This window comes from Chaetura pelagica, unplaced genomic scaffold, assembly GCF_000747805.2.
Source record: "Chaetura pelagica isolate M959 unplaced genomic scaffold, ChaPel_1.0 scaffold221, whole genome shotgun sequence".
NCBI lineage: Eukaryota > Metazoa > Chordata > Aves > Apodiformes > Apodidae > Chaetura > Chaetura pelagica.
In genome coordinates, this window is record NW_009952533.1 from 11067248 (window position 1) to 11084182 (window position 16935).

Genomic DNA, 16935 nt, shown 5'->3' on the forward strand with positions numbered 1-16935 from the left:
AAATACAAGTTTTCTCTTTTGACAGATTTTATTTTCTCTATAGCCACACATGAAGTTATGAGAAAACAGCACCCAGCAGTATGTGAGGAGAGAAGATGATTAAAGAACTGGATTTCCACATAACAAAACTTTAAAAAGCAATGTAGCCAGACATCTACACTTGTTCCCACTGCATCCTACTCGCTTGTGATCCTCTGTCCCTCAAAGACTTAAAATTATCAATTTTACAAATGCTATTTTTCTTCTATGAAATGCAAACAATCTTCCATGAAGCAAGCAATCACCCCCCACACCTATTACATATTTTTTCTTTCCTGCTCATATCTACTTCTATTTTTCCTAACTTGGAGCATAAGTTTCTACTAATGCTGTCAACCACGGTTTTAAACTTTTATTTTAAGATTAAAAAAACCACAATGCATTACCCGAACGGTATGTGTTGCTACACCAGTATCTGCTACCACAACTGCGAGCATACGAATCAATAATAATGTGTTCCATCTCTGCCAGAATACCAAAAGCTAAATCAGTGACATCTGTATAAATAATTCAGTAGTTCCTATAAAACAGTGTAATTCAACTAGTTAATCAAAATAGGACTGTAAAACTCTCCCCTTGAAAGAAAACAATTATATCCTTTCTGTACCTCAACATTTTTCTGTACTTACTGCAAATTAACAGTTGTCTTTTCTTTAGATGTATATAGAAGTTTCAGAAGGATATCTAAAAGCCTGTTCCGCAGTAGAATAAGATTAGCTGAAACAAGTCCTCCAAAATCATCCTCTGTTCCTAAACATCAAGTACAAAAAGAAACAAACAAACAAACAAAGAACTAAACAAAAAAGAAACATCAGGCTTCTGGAACTCCGATATTTTATAGACTATTCATAAAATCCATACATTAGCACATGAAACTTGATCCCACTCAGGTCATAAGGGAGCCGTGCTAAAGTGCAGGCAGCCTGCTATACACTGCTGAGAAATGCTGGTTGCATCATCATCATCAGAGTTTAGTCCATTTGAAGAAAGGGTAAAAGGGAACCACAGCTTCTCAGATAACTAAGGTGGTCCAAATTAGCTAAGCTTCACTCACTCATGGATGTAGAGACATAAAACCAAACACACACTCCACGCACATCCCTCCCCCCGAGCACAACAGCACTATAGTTGGATAAACACTGTGCATCATGTGCTCAAGGGTGTGTGTGAGGGAGGGAACCCCAATAAAAAAAACCCTGACACTTCCCAACTCCCTCCAAATCAAGTAAAAGGGGAGAAAAATTAGTTTCCTTTTCCTTTGAAAGATCCCCAAACTCATCATCAGTTGAAGAAGTTGCAGAATTACTCCAAAACAAGCCAATACATACAAGCTCAGGACGAGCTTTACAATTATTTTGTGAATCCCTCTTATTATACCTTGTGCTGCCAAAGGAGGACTATATTTTTACATTATTTAAAAATAAAAAAAAAAAATAAAAAAGGCAAATTGAGGCAGTATGTGCAACAATGATGAAATATAAATGGACACTTTCTGGGCCAAGGTACTGTGCACAAGTTACAAAAAAAAAAGTACCTCCTGTGGCAGAAATACAGCAGAACTGAAGACCAGTAAACTAAAAATCTCATGTCCTTTGCATCAAAAAGCTTCTCTTGCCACAGCCTGAATTTCACTCTAAAGTTCTTTCATCCCCCAGGAAGACAAAAAACAGCTCAGGTTGTAGTTAGGCCTGGGAATAAAACCTGGCTGTTAATCTGGATCTCTCTCCCATACTCACTCCCTCTTTTGCACTAAATAGCTTGAATTGAATTATCTTTGAGACTGCAATAAGCAAAATAATTCAGAAGAAATGGGAGAGGCACAGGAAGATCATTATTAATGTGCTCATTGCCTAAACCTTGTTCTTTCCAAAACCAGACTAAGAAAGCTAACTGTAAAGCACAAACAGTTCAGTTCTATCTCACTTGTCTCTGTGCATCAGTATATTCTCAAGAAATGTAGAAACATAGAATTTTTGGGCACCCCCTGCTAGTTATTTGGGTGCCATCCACTGTGGGGCTAAAATGTTTCTGTTCAGGGATACTGATAAAAAATGCAACTGCATTAACTTTTTCTTTAGGAAAACAAGGGCAGAAATGGTCTCAAAACAATTCATTATAAACATTCTTGAAGCACAGCAAAGGAACATTTTTGTTTGTGTAAAAAAACCTCACTACACTGCCTTAGTTAATTCTTTCACTTTCTCCACACCTGGAGGGCAGATGCACCTAGTAATCTGTTTTTGCTTTTCTTCTTTCCCCACAAAGAAGCAGAGATGCACAGCTGATTTGAAGGAGTGGAAGAAGCAGAACAAAACCACACCGTGTTAAAGGAAAACAAAACAAGAGTACGTGGATTTTGCACTGCTTTGGATGCAATATCAAAAACGGAAGTACCACAACTAACAGGCAACCAGGTTATACCAAACTTACAATATTGCTAATGACACTATTTCTACATATTTAGTATTTAAGCACATAAGATATCACAAAGTATTTATCTTCTACTGCTTCTCAGCCATGTCATCACTTACCACTGTCAAGCTTTTCTTCATGGTTTACTTCCATGACCACAAACTTCTCACATACTGCAAATGTCGGTAAGGTGGAAGAGATGAACTGCCCAAACCTTGATGTATACAGAAAAAAAATTATTATGCACTCTCATCTATCAACAATTCACCTTAAATATAAAACTGTAACACTAGTGAGAGAGTAATACCCAAAACTGTCAACTTTCTCACATGTGAAGATTGAGGAAAATGGTCTCCATCTAAAGTTACTAGGCAAATCCCAAAATTAGCACTTCATAACTGATGGAACCTTTGCAGACAAGTCTGTAGGTAAGGGACCCTGAAAATGTTAGGATTCAAGAAAAGAAACTGGGACATACCACCAAGTCCTAGTAAAAGAAACACCATCAATGAAAGAAAGCAGAGGAAAACATTACTCTCAAACTATTACAGCTAAACAAATTCTACATCAAAACCAGTGATTACTCAACTCTGGTATAACATTCATGACTATAGCTTGAGGTGATGTAACACAACGTCAGGGTGTTCTAAGACAAGACAATGATGTGCTACTCAAAGAAAGGAGATGGAGTATGTTCCTCTTTCCCCTGGAACTAAACTGACACAGTCCCTAACTAGTATAGCTCTTCCCAAGTTATATAACATTTTTCATTTTTATTTCCAGGAAGGAAAACAAGAAACACTCTGGCATTCTACAATCTGCTCTATAAACATTTAAGCATAAAACATATAGTTTTATTCCTGAATAATTTTTTGTCCTATGTAATTAAAACAAAGACAGGTAAGATGTTCAGGTTGATGCTTCTGACACCTTTAACAGTACTTAAGGTAAGAAGACGGAAAACATGACCACTCATACACAAAGGAATCCTCAAGCCCTGCAGTATTTTATCCATTTCCATTATAATGAAATGGGAGACAAAAAAATTATGTTTTCTGGGAGCTGAACTTATTTAAAACCATTTAACATTTTCCTGTATGTATGAACTGTAATTATTTATGTAGATTTCAGTCAAAATTAACAATACTATATTTGAAAGCCTTAAAATATTTTTCTACACAGTGATGAAGACGAAAAAAACTTGAACTCAACCTTTCATGTAGAAAAGAAATAAAAGCTGCATTTTAACCGGAAGTATCATTATACTCCATCTTAAGTAACATTCATTGGTGTTTAAGAAAAGAGCTCAGTGCTTCACATGAGCAAAGAAGCTGCAATACAGCACTTACACTTTTTGCCTGCAGAACATTAAGCCAGTTTAATCATTCAGTCATACCTGTTTACATAGAAGCTGAAATTATTATTCAAATCAAGGCATTAACAAATTATTGCCTATGGGTAGTTCAGTTACTTTGTAGAGGAAAAAATGCAGTGCATGAGCATGTCACGTTACTTACTATGTATTTTGGATCAATATCACCAACAAAATAAAAACAGAAAAGCCAGAATCATCATAGGTGTGGGCTACCTGAGCAAGTCATAGCTGCTAGGGAAGCCTTGAAGCAGAAAGCTCAGCACATTACTAATTGCAGCAATAGTAGGCTGGGACAGAGACATGTCTCGAAGAGTCAAGAGCAGTCTCGGGATGAGCTGGAATTCCCTCATTAACTTGGCATTCTTTGCAGCTTCACTGGAAGAAGGAAGGAAAAGACATGGTAATTTACAGTTGGAGCATCCTCTAGGTATTACCTAATGCTGTAACTCTCATTATTACGCTGGCATCATACCTGGACTCAGTGAGAAGTTCTATGAAATGCTCAAATAATGACAGATGAAGCTCATAGGGTGCATGAAGCCAGACCTGAAATACAGAACAAACAATTATTTATTTTGTATGGAAATTTGCTTTTAAAGATAAAAAATTTACACTAGTACATCAAAGGTTATGTAAGGCTTGCAGAGATTAAAACCACTCATCTACATGACCACTTATCTGGCACTGCACTCAAAAGCTTATTGCAAGGTCCCAAATTTTTTATTCTTCAACTTCAGGTAAGTATTAAATGTACCAGTGAAGATTAAGAAAACACACATTGGTACCAAACATATTCTCTGTTACTGCACCATGCTGAAAGAGTTCTAGACAAAAAAGTTACATGCTATCTGGAATTTCTCTTTAAACAGTGCAATGGCTCCAAGGGAGTTACTGGGGTTTACAAGGCTGATGCAAAATGCTTTGTTAAGCTTATCTGGCCTAAGTGTAGGTTTTCTCTTTGTAAAATTAACTTACTATCTTCTGCAAAGATTGAACTCAAGGTCTTCCCTGATTTATTTTTGTTATCTTCACCCAGCATTTCCTGCACATAATTTTACATTATTTAGATCCTACACACACAGACATAAATCAATTGTTCAATCAATAGAAGTAATAAAAGATCTAAGAGACAAAAAGGTCACAGTTATAGCTGCAAATCTTAAAATGGAGTTGCTATTGAACAAAGTATAATACTAGTGCTCTGGTGTATAAAACTGGCTTAAATGAAAAGCTTTCTAATTTTTGCTTTTCCTCTAATTTTATCATCTAAAATGATCAGTATACATATTTTCATTTCCCATTTAACTGAAGAGAAAGAACATCTAATCCATCCAATTTAAGTGAAATGTTTGGGTCACTGATTTCTGAATTTAGAAATCAAATAAATATTAAAAAGAAATAAAGCCAAAACCTGAGGCTTTTGCAAAGTCTTTTTTATTTGCATTGTTGGGTTTTTTTGTGTGTCTTAAGTGTTTTCATTCTCCAGTTGTTCTTGGTCTTCAAGGAAAAAACAACAAACAGACATGAACTAAATATACAGTAGTTGCTGTCTGAGTGATTGTATACCATTGATGAAATTTCTCAGCTGGTTCCTTTATGGGGGGGAAAACCAAACAAACAAACAACACAGAAGAGTGTTCTTCAGTAGAATTCATGCTTCCCTGTAAAACGACTGGGCAGTGATTCACACTCTTGTGTTTAATTTTATGAGTGTATAGGAAGCATTATCATCATTTAAAATATTTGCTTAAGAATAAACTACTTACATGCTACTGAAGAATTTAAAGTTTAGACACTGCACAAATTTATTTCTAATTTCAACATTAAGCCTCAAAAATACAAGGGGAAGCTTTGACGGGTGACACATTTCCTCTGTATTAGATCCCCACTACAGTTAAATAAATAAATAAACAAACACATAAATAAATAAAAAGGAGGTTCAGATTTGCCTTTTTACTTTCCTCTTTTCTGTGTGGCATAGAGATAGTGTATTGTTGATTTTGACAGGGGAGCTGGTTGGGTGCATTGAAGACTTTTAAGTCCTCAAAACAATGAAGTTAACAAGGCTGCTTGATTTTATTAAAGGCTACAGTGAGCAGCAGGAGTATGTTCATAGATAGGACCCTTAAAAGTTTCCAGGAGTGCTTTGAAATACTCAGAGACATCTAAAAAAAAAAGAAAATGGGTAACCTTACAAAGTCATTTGTGCAAGATAGACTGGCACTATTAGGCTAGTATTTTATAGCCAAATTAATAGTGGCCATAGTATATTTATTTATTTTTGTGTATCTGACTCAGAATACTGTTCCTCAGTCTGTGCCAGGTACAGATAACGTGAAAGGTTCTGGGCTGCTTTACTGTACTTATATATGAAATACTAAGTTCTTGGGATAAAAACCTAGTTTGCAGTTGTTCAATATTTAAGGTATGCTATCATCACCTCACTTAATCACTATCCAGTATCATCACCACTTTTCTGTGCAGCTTTACATACTTCAAAATCACAGAGCAGATCCTGGAAGGCAGCAGAATTTGGAATAATGGAGGTCTCGTGCCCACTATCAACAGTTCCCACCAAGGAAAAGGTCAGATGAAGTATGTGGCTGTTCAGAAGAGATCGTTTCTTCTTTAACAGCATTGCCAGCAACTTGAACAAGTAAACAGAAATTGAATTAGTAGCCTACAAACACACAGAAACAACATCCAAGCATAAAGAAGCACAGATGAAATGTATCTTTTGAGATGACGCTCATGATGAAAAAGCTTGAAAGCGGCATTATGGTCGATTAAAAAAGGGGCACACCCAAGACAACCTCAAGCTCGTAAGAAATCTGTTCTACGCTGTAGACAATATGTAGGCATGCACAGATACATCTCAGCTATCTGGTAGTCAATCACACACAGTTTAAGGCAGCATATGATATTTTCTCAGGTAGTTGTGTCCCTTGACAGCGACCATGGACCTGGCAGACTTAAGAAGAGCACTCCTTGAGTACTGCATGTAGAAATGAGAGATATTCTGGCACTGAAGAAAGTAGCCATGACAACATAAAACTGAACGAGCCTTTCTTTTTTCTTGCTACTCTTTGTTGCCCTAGGCATGACCACAGTTGTCATCCTTTCAGTCCTCATTTCTGCTCTAATTTATTGTAATCTGGGTGGGAAAAGAAAAAACTGCCAGATGTACTATTGCTATTTCTCATCTTCTGATGCAAACTTGTTAAACTCTCAACATACTGGCCTATTCAGCTTCACCATTCTTCTTGAAATGTTAATAAAGAAATACAAATTTCTGGGAATCTCTCTCAAACCATGCTATTTGCTGAAGTCAATACAAGTGGAACATAAGGTCATATATGATGATCCACTGACTGCTTATGCTGTAAGGAGGACATTGTCTACATTTATTTGGTCAAAGTGAGCCCAGGTCTGCAACAAGCTACATGGAATTAATAAGTTTTGACATAACTATACTAGCCATTCGTATTGCAAGGTTTGTAAATACGCCGTCCAAACCACAGCATGAAATTTCCGTTTCAGTAAGGCAATCTTTATGAGAAATGTAAAATGCACTGACCACGTGAAGATCTTTTCAAGTCAGTCAATCAGTCCTCCTGCATAACTGATTGCACTTTCCCCACCCCAATAGAGAATTAAGAAGTATTCAGCTTCAAAGCAAACAGAATAAGCTATCATGTCTGTTCAGTCTCCCGAAAGCGTTGATCCTAGGAATCTACTTGTTCAGTTTGCCTTATGTGTCTCTATCTCTTCTCTTGCTGGCAGATCATGGAAATAGAAGGTACCAGGCTTGCAGAGGTGGATTCACAATCCCAGGAAAAGAATCTTTTAAGCACCATAGTTGTGCTCTTTCTTGCTATTAATGAAGAGTCAATTTCAACAAAGCAGCTAAACGTGCATAACTGCTTGGCAAAACTTTCCAGCCTCTCCTCTAAAAGCCATCCTAAATAACTCATCTACGCTAATTAACCAAGAGCTCAGTAAACCTCAGCACAGAAACTCAGGTTACCACAACATAAAAAGGAATTTCATTGGGAACTGCTAGAACAGTGAAATTCAATCAGCCTGGTCTATTTTAAGACCTTTCTTACACACCTGATAACCTTTGATTCTTTCCATCTCTTTGCTGGCTAGTGGATTGCTCTTCACAACACAGACCAAGGCCTTCACAGCTGCATACAACCCTTCTACATCTGATGCCATGGCTACAAGACCCAGAATAGCAGCAGCTCCACCAATGTACTGCAGTGTAGTGGCAACAGGCTTGGGGACAAATGTTCTTACTCCTGAGCATAGAAAGGCAGAGAAAATGAATTGAAATAAAGTAAAATCTAATTCCTACAGGAAATAATTTTGAATATATGCAAGTAAACTGCATTCCAGTGTTGCTTGAATTATGAAAATAGTATCATTAGCAGAACTGACACCTCAAAAGAGGAGGTGAAGGATATGTTGCACTGGAAAACAGTTTATGACGTAAAGTAAAATTAAGCATATTTTTATAGTGGTAATTCACATAAACTGCAGCAAAAAAGAAAAAAGCAAACAGTATTGTCCACAAAAGATAAAAAAACAATGTACTATTAACATTCAACAATAACATTTTTTATCTTCCAGACATAAGTTCTTATTGACAAGTAATTAATCATGTTTAAACATAATATTTCTCAAGTACTCAACTCACCCAAATAGCCTATCAAAGCTGCACCAATGGAGCGTGCTGGTCCATTCAAATGCCCTGCTGAGTTATGTAGCAGCTTCACAGGGGTGGCATTTTCATGAGAAGAAATGGCCAGCTGAATAAGAAAAAAAAGCAAGGGCTATAAAGAAGAGTTGTTGTGTTTTGTTTTTTTTAATGTAAGCTTGGACATAAATTGTGTATTTTCTTCCTGTGGTAAAGAGTGAGTAATGTATAACAAAACAGAACTATGCTAGAGTCATTAGGACAGTCTCTAAAGTAAAGAGAAATCTCCAGTCTCCAAAGTTTATGGAAAATTAACTCAACTTTAAAAATAATTTCATCAGATCACAGAATGGTTTGGGCTGAAAGGGACCTTTAAAGATCATCTAGTCCAATCCTGCTGCTGCAGGCCAGGTCATACCCCACTAAATCAGGTTGCTTAAAGAACCATCCAACCTGATCTCCAATACTTCCAGGGAGGCGCATCCACAGCTTCTCTAGGCAATCTCTTCCAGTGTCTCACCATCCCCACTGCAAATAGTTTTGTCCTTATGTCCAATTTAAATCCCACTTCTTTCAGTTTAAAACCCTTGCCACTTATCCTGTCACTAGACACCCTGGTATATAGTCTCTCTCTATTGTTCTTGTAAGCCCCCATATGTGTTGAAAGGCCACAATAAGGTCTCCTCAGAACCTCTCCAGCCTGAACAACCCCAATTCTCTCAGCCTTTCTTCAAAGATGGTCCTTTGTACAAATAATTCACTAATTTTTTTACAGTACTTGGAAAAGAAGCACAAACCAATATTCTGGTTTCCAAACCTGAATCGCAGCCAGAGGACCAAGCTACCAGCTTTGTTCATCTGCAACAGCAGAAACACTGTTCAAAGACATAATCTTAACTATTTTTCAACACGACTAAAAAAGCCAAAACACCTTCAAAAGGTGCTAACTAACACAATTGCTAGTAATTACAAGAACAGTAATAAAATCTAGGGGTACAAAACATGGAAGTGATTACAGGCAGCTCTTTGACAAGTATGTTATAGATCCTGGCTGCATTGAGCTACCTCCCTTGAAAGAAGTTAAAAGAAATTAACAAACAAGTAGTAAACATTAACCAACTCATTTCCCAACACACCTGTTTGGCAATAGCTTTACTATCCAACTTGTTGTAAACTTTCCTTATTCTTGCCACCGTAAATGAAGAAACTGATAGTGCGTAGAGACCAAAAGAGACCTTCTCTTCTGGTACCAGAGACACTGGAGATGGGTTGATTCCTTCAGACTTTGAATCTTTGCCTTAAAGATAAAAGTTAATTTCAGTAAAAGAACCACTATTCTTTTCAGTTTTAAGAGTAAAACCTTAAGCAAATTATACTGCAGAATAGGTATAGAAGAAAGGTTTTACAAATAGCCAAGATTTTATAGTCTTTGCATACTTGTTCACTGTACTGAAGAGTAGCTTGAGAGCATGAGAGTGGTCTATTTAAGATTAAAGGGCAAGGCACAGAAAATATTTCTTTTCAAGAAGGCCTACAATATTAATCCATAATAGCAAGTGGCAGCCTGTGACTTGGCCAAGCTATAGAAGATGTGGTGCTCCCTCATCTGAATTTTTGGAAGGCAGTATCATTCCTGTTCTCAATTTGCCTTCAGCCTTAGGACTGTTCACCTCCCTTCCCGCCTGAAATAAAACAAAGTAAGCACAAACAGAGAAGGATTTGGTACGTCTGTATCTTTGTGACAACAGGCTTTTCACGGTACAAGTGATACAAGACTGAATAAAGACCAAAAGGCCCAGGCACTAAATAAAAACCCCATATAAATGTATCTTTAATATTTTTTTATCCATTGCTCTGAAAGTGGATGCTTCTTGTGAGGCACTACAAACACTATGACTGGCAGATGCCTACAGCACTCACAGAAGTGCGCAAAAGTAAGACTCTGCATACTCCCTAAATACACTACTCTCATCACTCACTTCCTCCTTCCTTGAGCTGGTGACAGTTTCTCTCCAGAAGAGCTGAAGAGCATTATGGTCCTCATGGGGAAAGACAAAACTACTTGACACAGTCCCCATTTTTCTTTATGTTTCACTTTATATTACCTGTGATAGCCAGGTAAAATAATGTGCAACAAACTGACTTCTCACATAATACTGACGTTAGTAAGGAGGTATTCTAACAGTACAGACAGACAGGGAGCTCTACAGAACAGGGAAATCTCACTAGTAACAGTACATCTTACCAGAGCTAATGAAGAATCTGTTGTCTAAATAGTTACAAACAGGGCTACAGACACACCTTTCTAGCAAGGTCATTCAGATCTTTTTGTGTTGCACTTCCCTCAATTTCGCATAAGAACATTTAAAAAATGTAACAGAATGGCCTGAACTTGTTTTCAACAAATGCTTAAAGACTATCTGCTCCACAGCATTCTCTCTATCTAATTTTTTTCCCTTTTTTTTTTTTTTTTACCTACTTAGGCCCTATAAATGACATTTCAAGAGAGCTGCATTTAAAGTACAGAATACATTGCAGATTTGTAAACCAGTGTTATCACTAGAAACTGACAAGTTAAAATGCCTTCCCCATTTCACTTTCTACAGATGAATATAATATCAAGTATGAATAATGACAGCTTTAAGTATATCTAATTTGTTTAAAACGAAAGTAAGGAATACAAGAACATCTACCATATCTCAGTACAAAAACAACCAGAAGTGCGTTAAAACAGTAATCTGGATTTCTATCCTCTTCAACAGCAGCTACTTGTCTTTTCCCTATGAACAGCTAGCTTCTCCTGTCTGCTACCGCATAGTCTCCTTTCTTACCTCTTCTGCCAAGATGCACACAGAAGATTCCACTAGACCCAAGTTACTAGCTGCCATCTGAATCATACTTACATGGTACGTATACTGCTTGAAAGCTTCCGATGTAATTTGGTCCCAGCTCATAAATGCTGCTAACACCCGGGGCAGGCAAAACTTCCTCCAGGAAATGCGTCGGGCCCAGGCGCCAGACTAAGGAGGAGAGCTGGCGTTGTGCAGGCGGTGTGCCAATGTAGGCATACACAGTGCTGACTACGGGTGGATTGGCAGAACCAGACCCACTGGGGCTACTATGAATATAGTGAAGCTGTAAGGGAGAAAAACATAGTGAAGTTACTGAGATCAGGCGGGTACTGTGAAAAGGAAGTAGACAGATGAGAAATTCAGGAAAGCTATTTGCAAAACAGGGGATGTACCAAATGATTGCCCTGTAATACACAGCATTCTGATACCATACAGCAAGTCGGTGAAAAACATTAACGAGAAGGTAAATGCAAAGTGGCTTTCAAATTATGAAGGTGTATATGAGGACATGCAAGTTCTGTGCTTAACAGCGCCAAAGAACAAGGGCGTATCTTGCTTCTAATAACGCGGAGCTTTATGATGGTCATAGTCTTCCTGATTTTGCAAAAAATAATCTCATAGCTTTGTGTTCTTTCTCTTCCTTCTTCAGCCAGTGAAAACACAGCTTTGGTAATGATACTGTTTTGAATTCAACTTGATAAAATAAATGGAGAAGATGCTGGCCTATACATAATGACAGCAGCAATCTCATAGGGATTTTCTATTTCCTTTGTAAAAATTCTGTAACCAGTTATTGAATGTAGCCACATATGACCAGATACATACTCATGTATTACAGCTACTGGCATAACAAGTAAAGTTACTATAGTTCTCTTTCTGCAAAAGGCAAACTGAAAAGTAAACTTTGAAAGTCAAAGTACTGTTTTACCTAGAGCAATAAAGAAACACTTGCTAATATGCATCTCACACCAGGATTAGTTTCCTCAAGCCCAAGCCTGTTAGGTGCCAAATGCTCTTCGGTTAGCAGATACAGGTCAGGAATACCTTGTGCTCAGTAGACAGGTCCACAGAGCTCTTCGCTACTCTTTGATTTTGGCCTTCTTATTTCTACCACCTAACAACAAAATATCAACCTTTACAACTACATGTGCTTCATCTACAGTCAACTAATAACAACACTGGACATCATCACAGTAGCTGTCATTATTTCTGGGACGGCAAGAGAGCTGGGAAAGGAAAAACATGGCAAAAGCAGCAAAACTGTCTTACTCTGTAATCTCCCTATTATTCAAAGTTACATCTGCTACATGGTCCCGGGATAAATCTACTTCAGCTTTTTATCATTGGTCTAAGTAGTCAGCAATGTAGCCATGGCACACTTGCCTCACACTCAGTACAGCATGTCCACTTCACTATAGCGTTTACTGCCACTCAAGCTTAATAGGACTAGGGCTGGGTCTCAACTGTGTAGTGAGCAGAGATCTCTTTTTGCAAGGCTCCTCCTTTTGGGATTAGAATTTTTGTTCTGGTTTGTGGGTTGGGTTTTTTGGGCCTTTTTTTGTGTGTAGGTGGGTTTTTTGCTGTTGCTGTTTTATGTAGGGTTTTTTTTTCCACATATATATGCAGAGAGAGAGAAGTCACTCTAACCAGTAAAAATGAGGATTTCAAGATTTCTTTTACCTTAACAGTGTTAACAAGCTGTCCATCAAGGTAGAGTGCAGCTGTGCTGTTCTTTAGCATGCCTTTACTCATGACCAGAACTAGGTGATGCCACTGGCCTTCCACAATGAGGTCACCACAGCGAAAACGGGCACAACAAGGAAGAATTTCGTAAAATGATGATTCCTCACTGAAGTCATCAACTAAAGGGAAAGTACCAGTTAGTGGGCACTGGTAGAAACATTATTAGTCTGTTTTAAGCTTCTCGTATCATTAGACTTTACAGGAAGCAATCTACAGTAATACATGAAAGCCAAAATTTTACAAAACACTTAATTAACAACGCAACCAAGAATACAATCAACAAGCTATGAATGAAGTCATATGATTACCAAGACACGACTTTAGATTTTCCAATTCAAGAACCAAAAGAATGAAATTAGAGTTTTTGGGAAAGTGTTCAAATCAAATTGTCAGAATTTGACAGACTGAACATTACCTGTGCATTAACAAATGAGTATAGTTTTGGTATTATCAACGGTGGGCCTCTTCTTCCTTTGCCTTAATTCTTTCCCAGGAAAATTCTCAGGATGCTTTTAGACTTTTTGACAATTATGTTTTACTTCTCCCCTTCTACTCTCCCTTTGAAATTTTAGCTGGAATTGCTATTTTACTCAAGTATTACTAACTTTCTCATGCAGGTAACAGACTTTTTGGTTTTTTTCTAAATAGTTTACACAGCAGTTGTCAGATAACAGAAATAACAGATGAGTCCCAAACCTACATTTTGGAGGCTATTTTTCACCTTTTGTTCTCATCTTAGTGTCCTCAGGGTTTTTTCCTCTAATATTTAAAAAACTTACTCCTCACTCCATGCAGCGTTTTGTCCTCATGTGTTTTCTCAGAGGAACCACTAGCCCGGCTGCTGGGCTCACCTGCATCCTGTGGGGGGCCCACTGTGGAGCCAGCTGGAACTGGCTATATCCAGGTACAGGGTAGCCCTAGAATCTCCCCACAGAAGTCCTGTCTTCCCTCCCCCACACCTGGCCACAGACATTCCATATAAATTTGCCAATATCTTGCTTAAACAATTAAGTCTCACACAAAAGAAGATAAAAGTTGAACACATTGCTTTTCAAAGTGTCAGAATCATGCTAAATTACAAAGCGTAAGTGAAGCTAAAGATGAAGCTGAAAGCTTGAGACCATGCATCAAGCACAGCTCAGGGGTACTCATAACTCAAGCCTCACCATGGTGGTTTCTCTTCTTCCTTTTTTTTGCAGTTATAGGGAAAATTATTTTCCTGAAGCACTTCTAATGAAGGGGTAGCTCAGGGATGAAACATTTCTGTCCAAGTCAAAACACAGACTTCATGACATCTCATCCACTGCATTTCAGTAGCATAACCACAGCAAGTCACCCTTGCCTGCCCTTCACCTTCTCAGCAATGGTGCCTGGATTGTAAGGCTGCTGACCCAATGCAACACCAGCTGCTGCAGGACGGGGTGAGCAGACCTGCAGCTCCATTGACTGCCCTAACACCAACAGTGAAAGGAGTCAGAGATGGATGCCCACTTGCCAGAGGAACCCACTCCTAGCTTCTCCACAGGGGCTGCAACCCACAAGCTGCTGACCACCAATCCCCAATTTACACAACTATACTCTTCAGCATTTGTTGAAATACTCTTTAGTTCTCAGCAAACATTTAAAAATATTCTCTAAAAGGCATCCTTTGACTTCATACCAGAGGGCATGATCAGTTTGCCAGTGCATTACCTTTTCCAACACAAGGCAAAATGAAACACACACAAGAAAAAAAGAAAGGAAGGCAAAGCTTGAAAATTCTACACCAGCTCACACTTCAAGAGGAAACAGGAGCTTTTCAGATCTCTCTTCATTCTTTTCATGTTGAAAGAAAAGAAACCCCTAATCCTCTTACCTCAACTGCTGCCTGCACAGGGAGAACACTCATTTCTTTAGAAATAGCACAAAGAAAATTATAAAAGCAGAGTACTTGGAACAAGCTTTCAGATTAAAAAATAATCTCAAACTCTTTTTCTCAGCCAAACATCTTTGAGCACAATTCTCTCTCACAAGAATGATCCTTAAACCACCCCATTTATTCTTACAATAGACCATCAGCACTTCCAGTCCCCACGGTGGAGGGCCTGCTATCTCAGTTCTTCAGGTCAGCACCTGCTCAGCACTTGATGGTATACCATCACCTGTGAAGACAGGCTGAGAGAACTGGGGTTGTTCAGCCTGGAGAAGAGCAGGTTCCAGGGGGACCTTATAGCCCCTTCCAGTACCTGAAGGGGCTACAGGAAAGCTGGGGAGGGAGTTTTCACAAGGGCATGTAGTAAGAGGACTAATAAGGGGGAATGGTTTTAAGCTGAAAGAGGGTAGATTTAGATTAGATATTAGGAAGAAATTCTGTAGTGTGACAGTGGCTGGCCAGAGAAGTTGTGGATACCCTCTTCATGGAAGTGCTCAACAGCAGGTTGGATGGGGCTTGGAGCAATCTGGTCTAGTGGGAGGTGTCCCTCCCCATGTAGGTGTGTCATTCCTTCCAACCCAAACCATTCAACGATTCTGTGAATCCCTCTTTGAAATCTAGAATATTTGGGGTTTGGGCAAAAATTTGTCTTTATATGCAGATTCTTTGGAAATAATAAAAGCTCCTTAATTCCAACACAGATGTTTACATTTTTTCATTGTCAAAACCCATAAGAAGTTGGTGAAGCTGCAACTAAAGTTCCATTACACACAATTCTTCCAGATACGAGGTTCAAAATAAACTTGCTGTTGCATCCCCATAGTATTGTCAGGGTTAGCAGATGACACAACACAACTCTTACCATAATTTTGAAGCAATTCTTCTTTAGTTGAAACAATCAGTGACCGGTCCTTTGCTGAGAGGACAATGGCAAGGCATACATAATGCTGCTCTGAGGAGTTTGCACGCCGCACTACAGTAAGAAGTCTCACAGGATGGTTATTAGGAGGTGTACTAAAATGTTCAATACAAAACCAAGTCGAGTAGCTTAAACCAGATGGCGGTGGGAAAAATCTCTCACCTAAAAACAAAAATGGAAGCCCATTATATAGCTGGAGTAGCTAGTACATAAGATACCTATTTTTGCCAGCTCCCTTTTTCATACCATGCCTGTTGATACCAGCTGTGCTTTTTCAAACTTTTCCTTCATGAACTTCAATATTACTTCTTGCATGTCTGACTCAAGCTTGGAGGAGAAGCCACATAAAGCTAGCTCAGAGGGGTTCTTTCAAAACAAAGTAAGGCAAGAGCTGAACACTATTCCCTCCTGTTCTAAAAGCAAAAATCAACTTTGTAGCTGTGGTTGTTCTGAACAACCCCACTTCAGTTATCTAGAGAAAAAAAATGGAAATGGATCAGCCCCTCAGAAACTGTTAATATCATGATGAGATGCTTCTTCAATGGGTGTGACTCACTGAAGCAGCCTTTGTTGAAGATCTCTTCAACAGATACACCTGACTCCAATTCATCTCCCGGGGAGACTTCAAGTACTGCCCAACACTAATTCCATCTTACTGCAGCAAACCTATGACTTAGTTTCTGGACTTAGCTGCTTTTTTAACTAAGTGATCATGTTCAATTAGCCTAACAGCACACAAGGTTCCTGCAGGGTGAACAACTTACAGTGAAAAAGCATAAGGGGACAGCAAACAATTTAGGTGGGTTTTTTGTGATGATGTAACTACACCTGTAATAAATTCAGTCAAGAATTCAGCACAGCTAGGCCACAAGTACAGCTCTGCAGTTTATTCCACATCCTTTATATTTATATTTATTGTTATTATATTTATATATGCAGTTTATTCATCCTTTATATGCTTCTCTTTATTACAACTTCCTG

At 38.4% G+C, this 16935-nt stretch overlaps 1 protein-coding gene across 1 annotated transcript in view; it reads right to left on the reverse strand.

Moving 5' to 3' along the window:
• WDFY3 (WD repeat and FYVE domain containing 3) overlaps positions 1 to 16935 on the reverse strand; it is a 100320-nt gene that overhangs the window by 37555 nt on the left and 45830 nt on the right. Inside the window, exons 18-28 of the mRNA XM_010008948.1 lie at positions 15898 to 16116; positions 13061 to 13242; positions 11432 to 11663; positions 9665 to 9825; positions 8529 to 8640; positions 7940 to 8130; positions 6321 to 6473; positions 4299 to 4372; positions 4040 to 4201; positions 2571 to 2665; positions 669 to 789 (exon numbers count right to left, since the gene is read on the reverse strand). Of these exons, the coding sequence (XP_010007250.1) occupies positions 669 to 789; positions 2571 to 2665; positions 4040 to 4201; positions 4299 to 4372; positions 6321 to 6473; positions 7940 to 8130; positions 8529 to 8640; positions 9665 to 9825; positions 11432 to 11663; positions 13061 to 13242; positions 15898 to 16116 (1702 nt within the window). The remainder of the gene's footprint in view (positions 1 to 668; positions 790 to 2570; positions 2666 to 4039; positions 4202 to 4298; positions 4373 to 6320; positions 6474 to 7939; positions 8131 to 8528; positions 8641 to 9664; positions 9826 to 11431; positions 11664 to 13060; positions 13243 to 15897; positions 16117 to 16935) is intronic.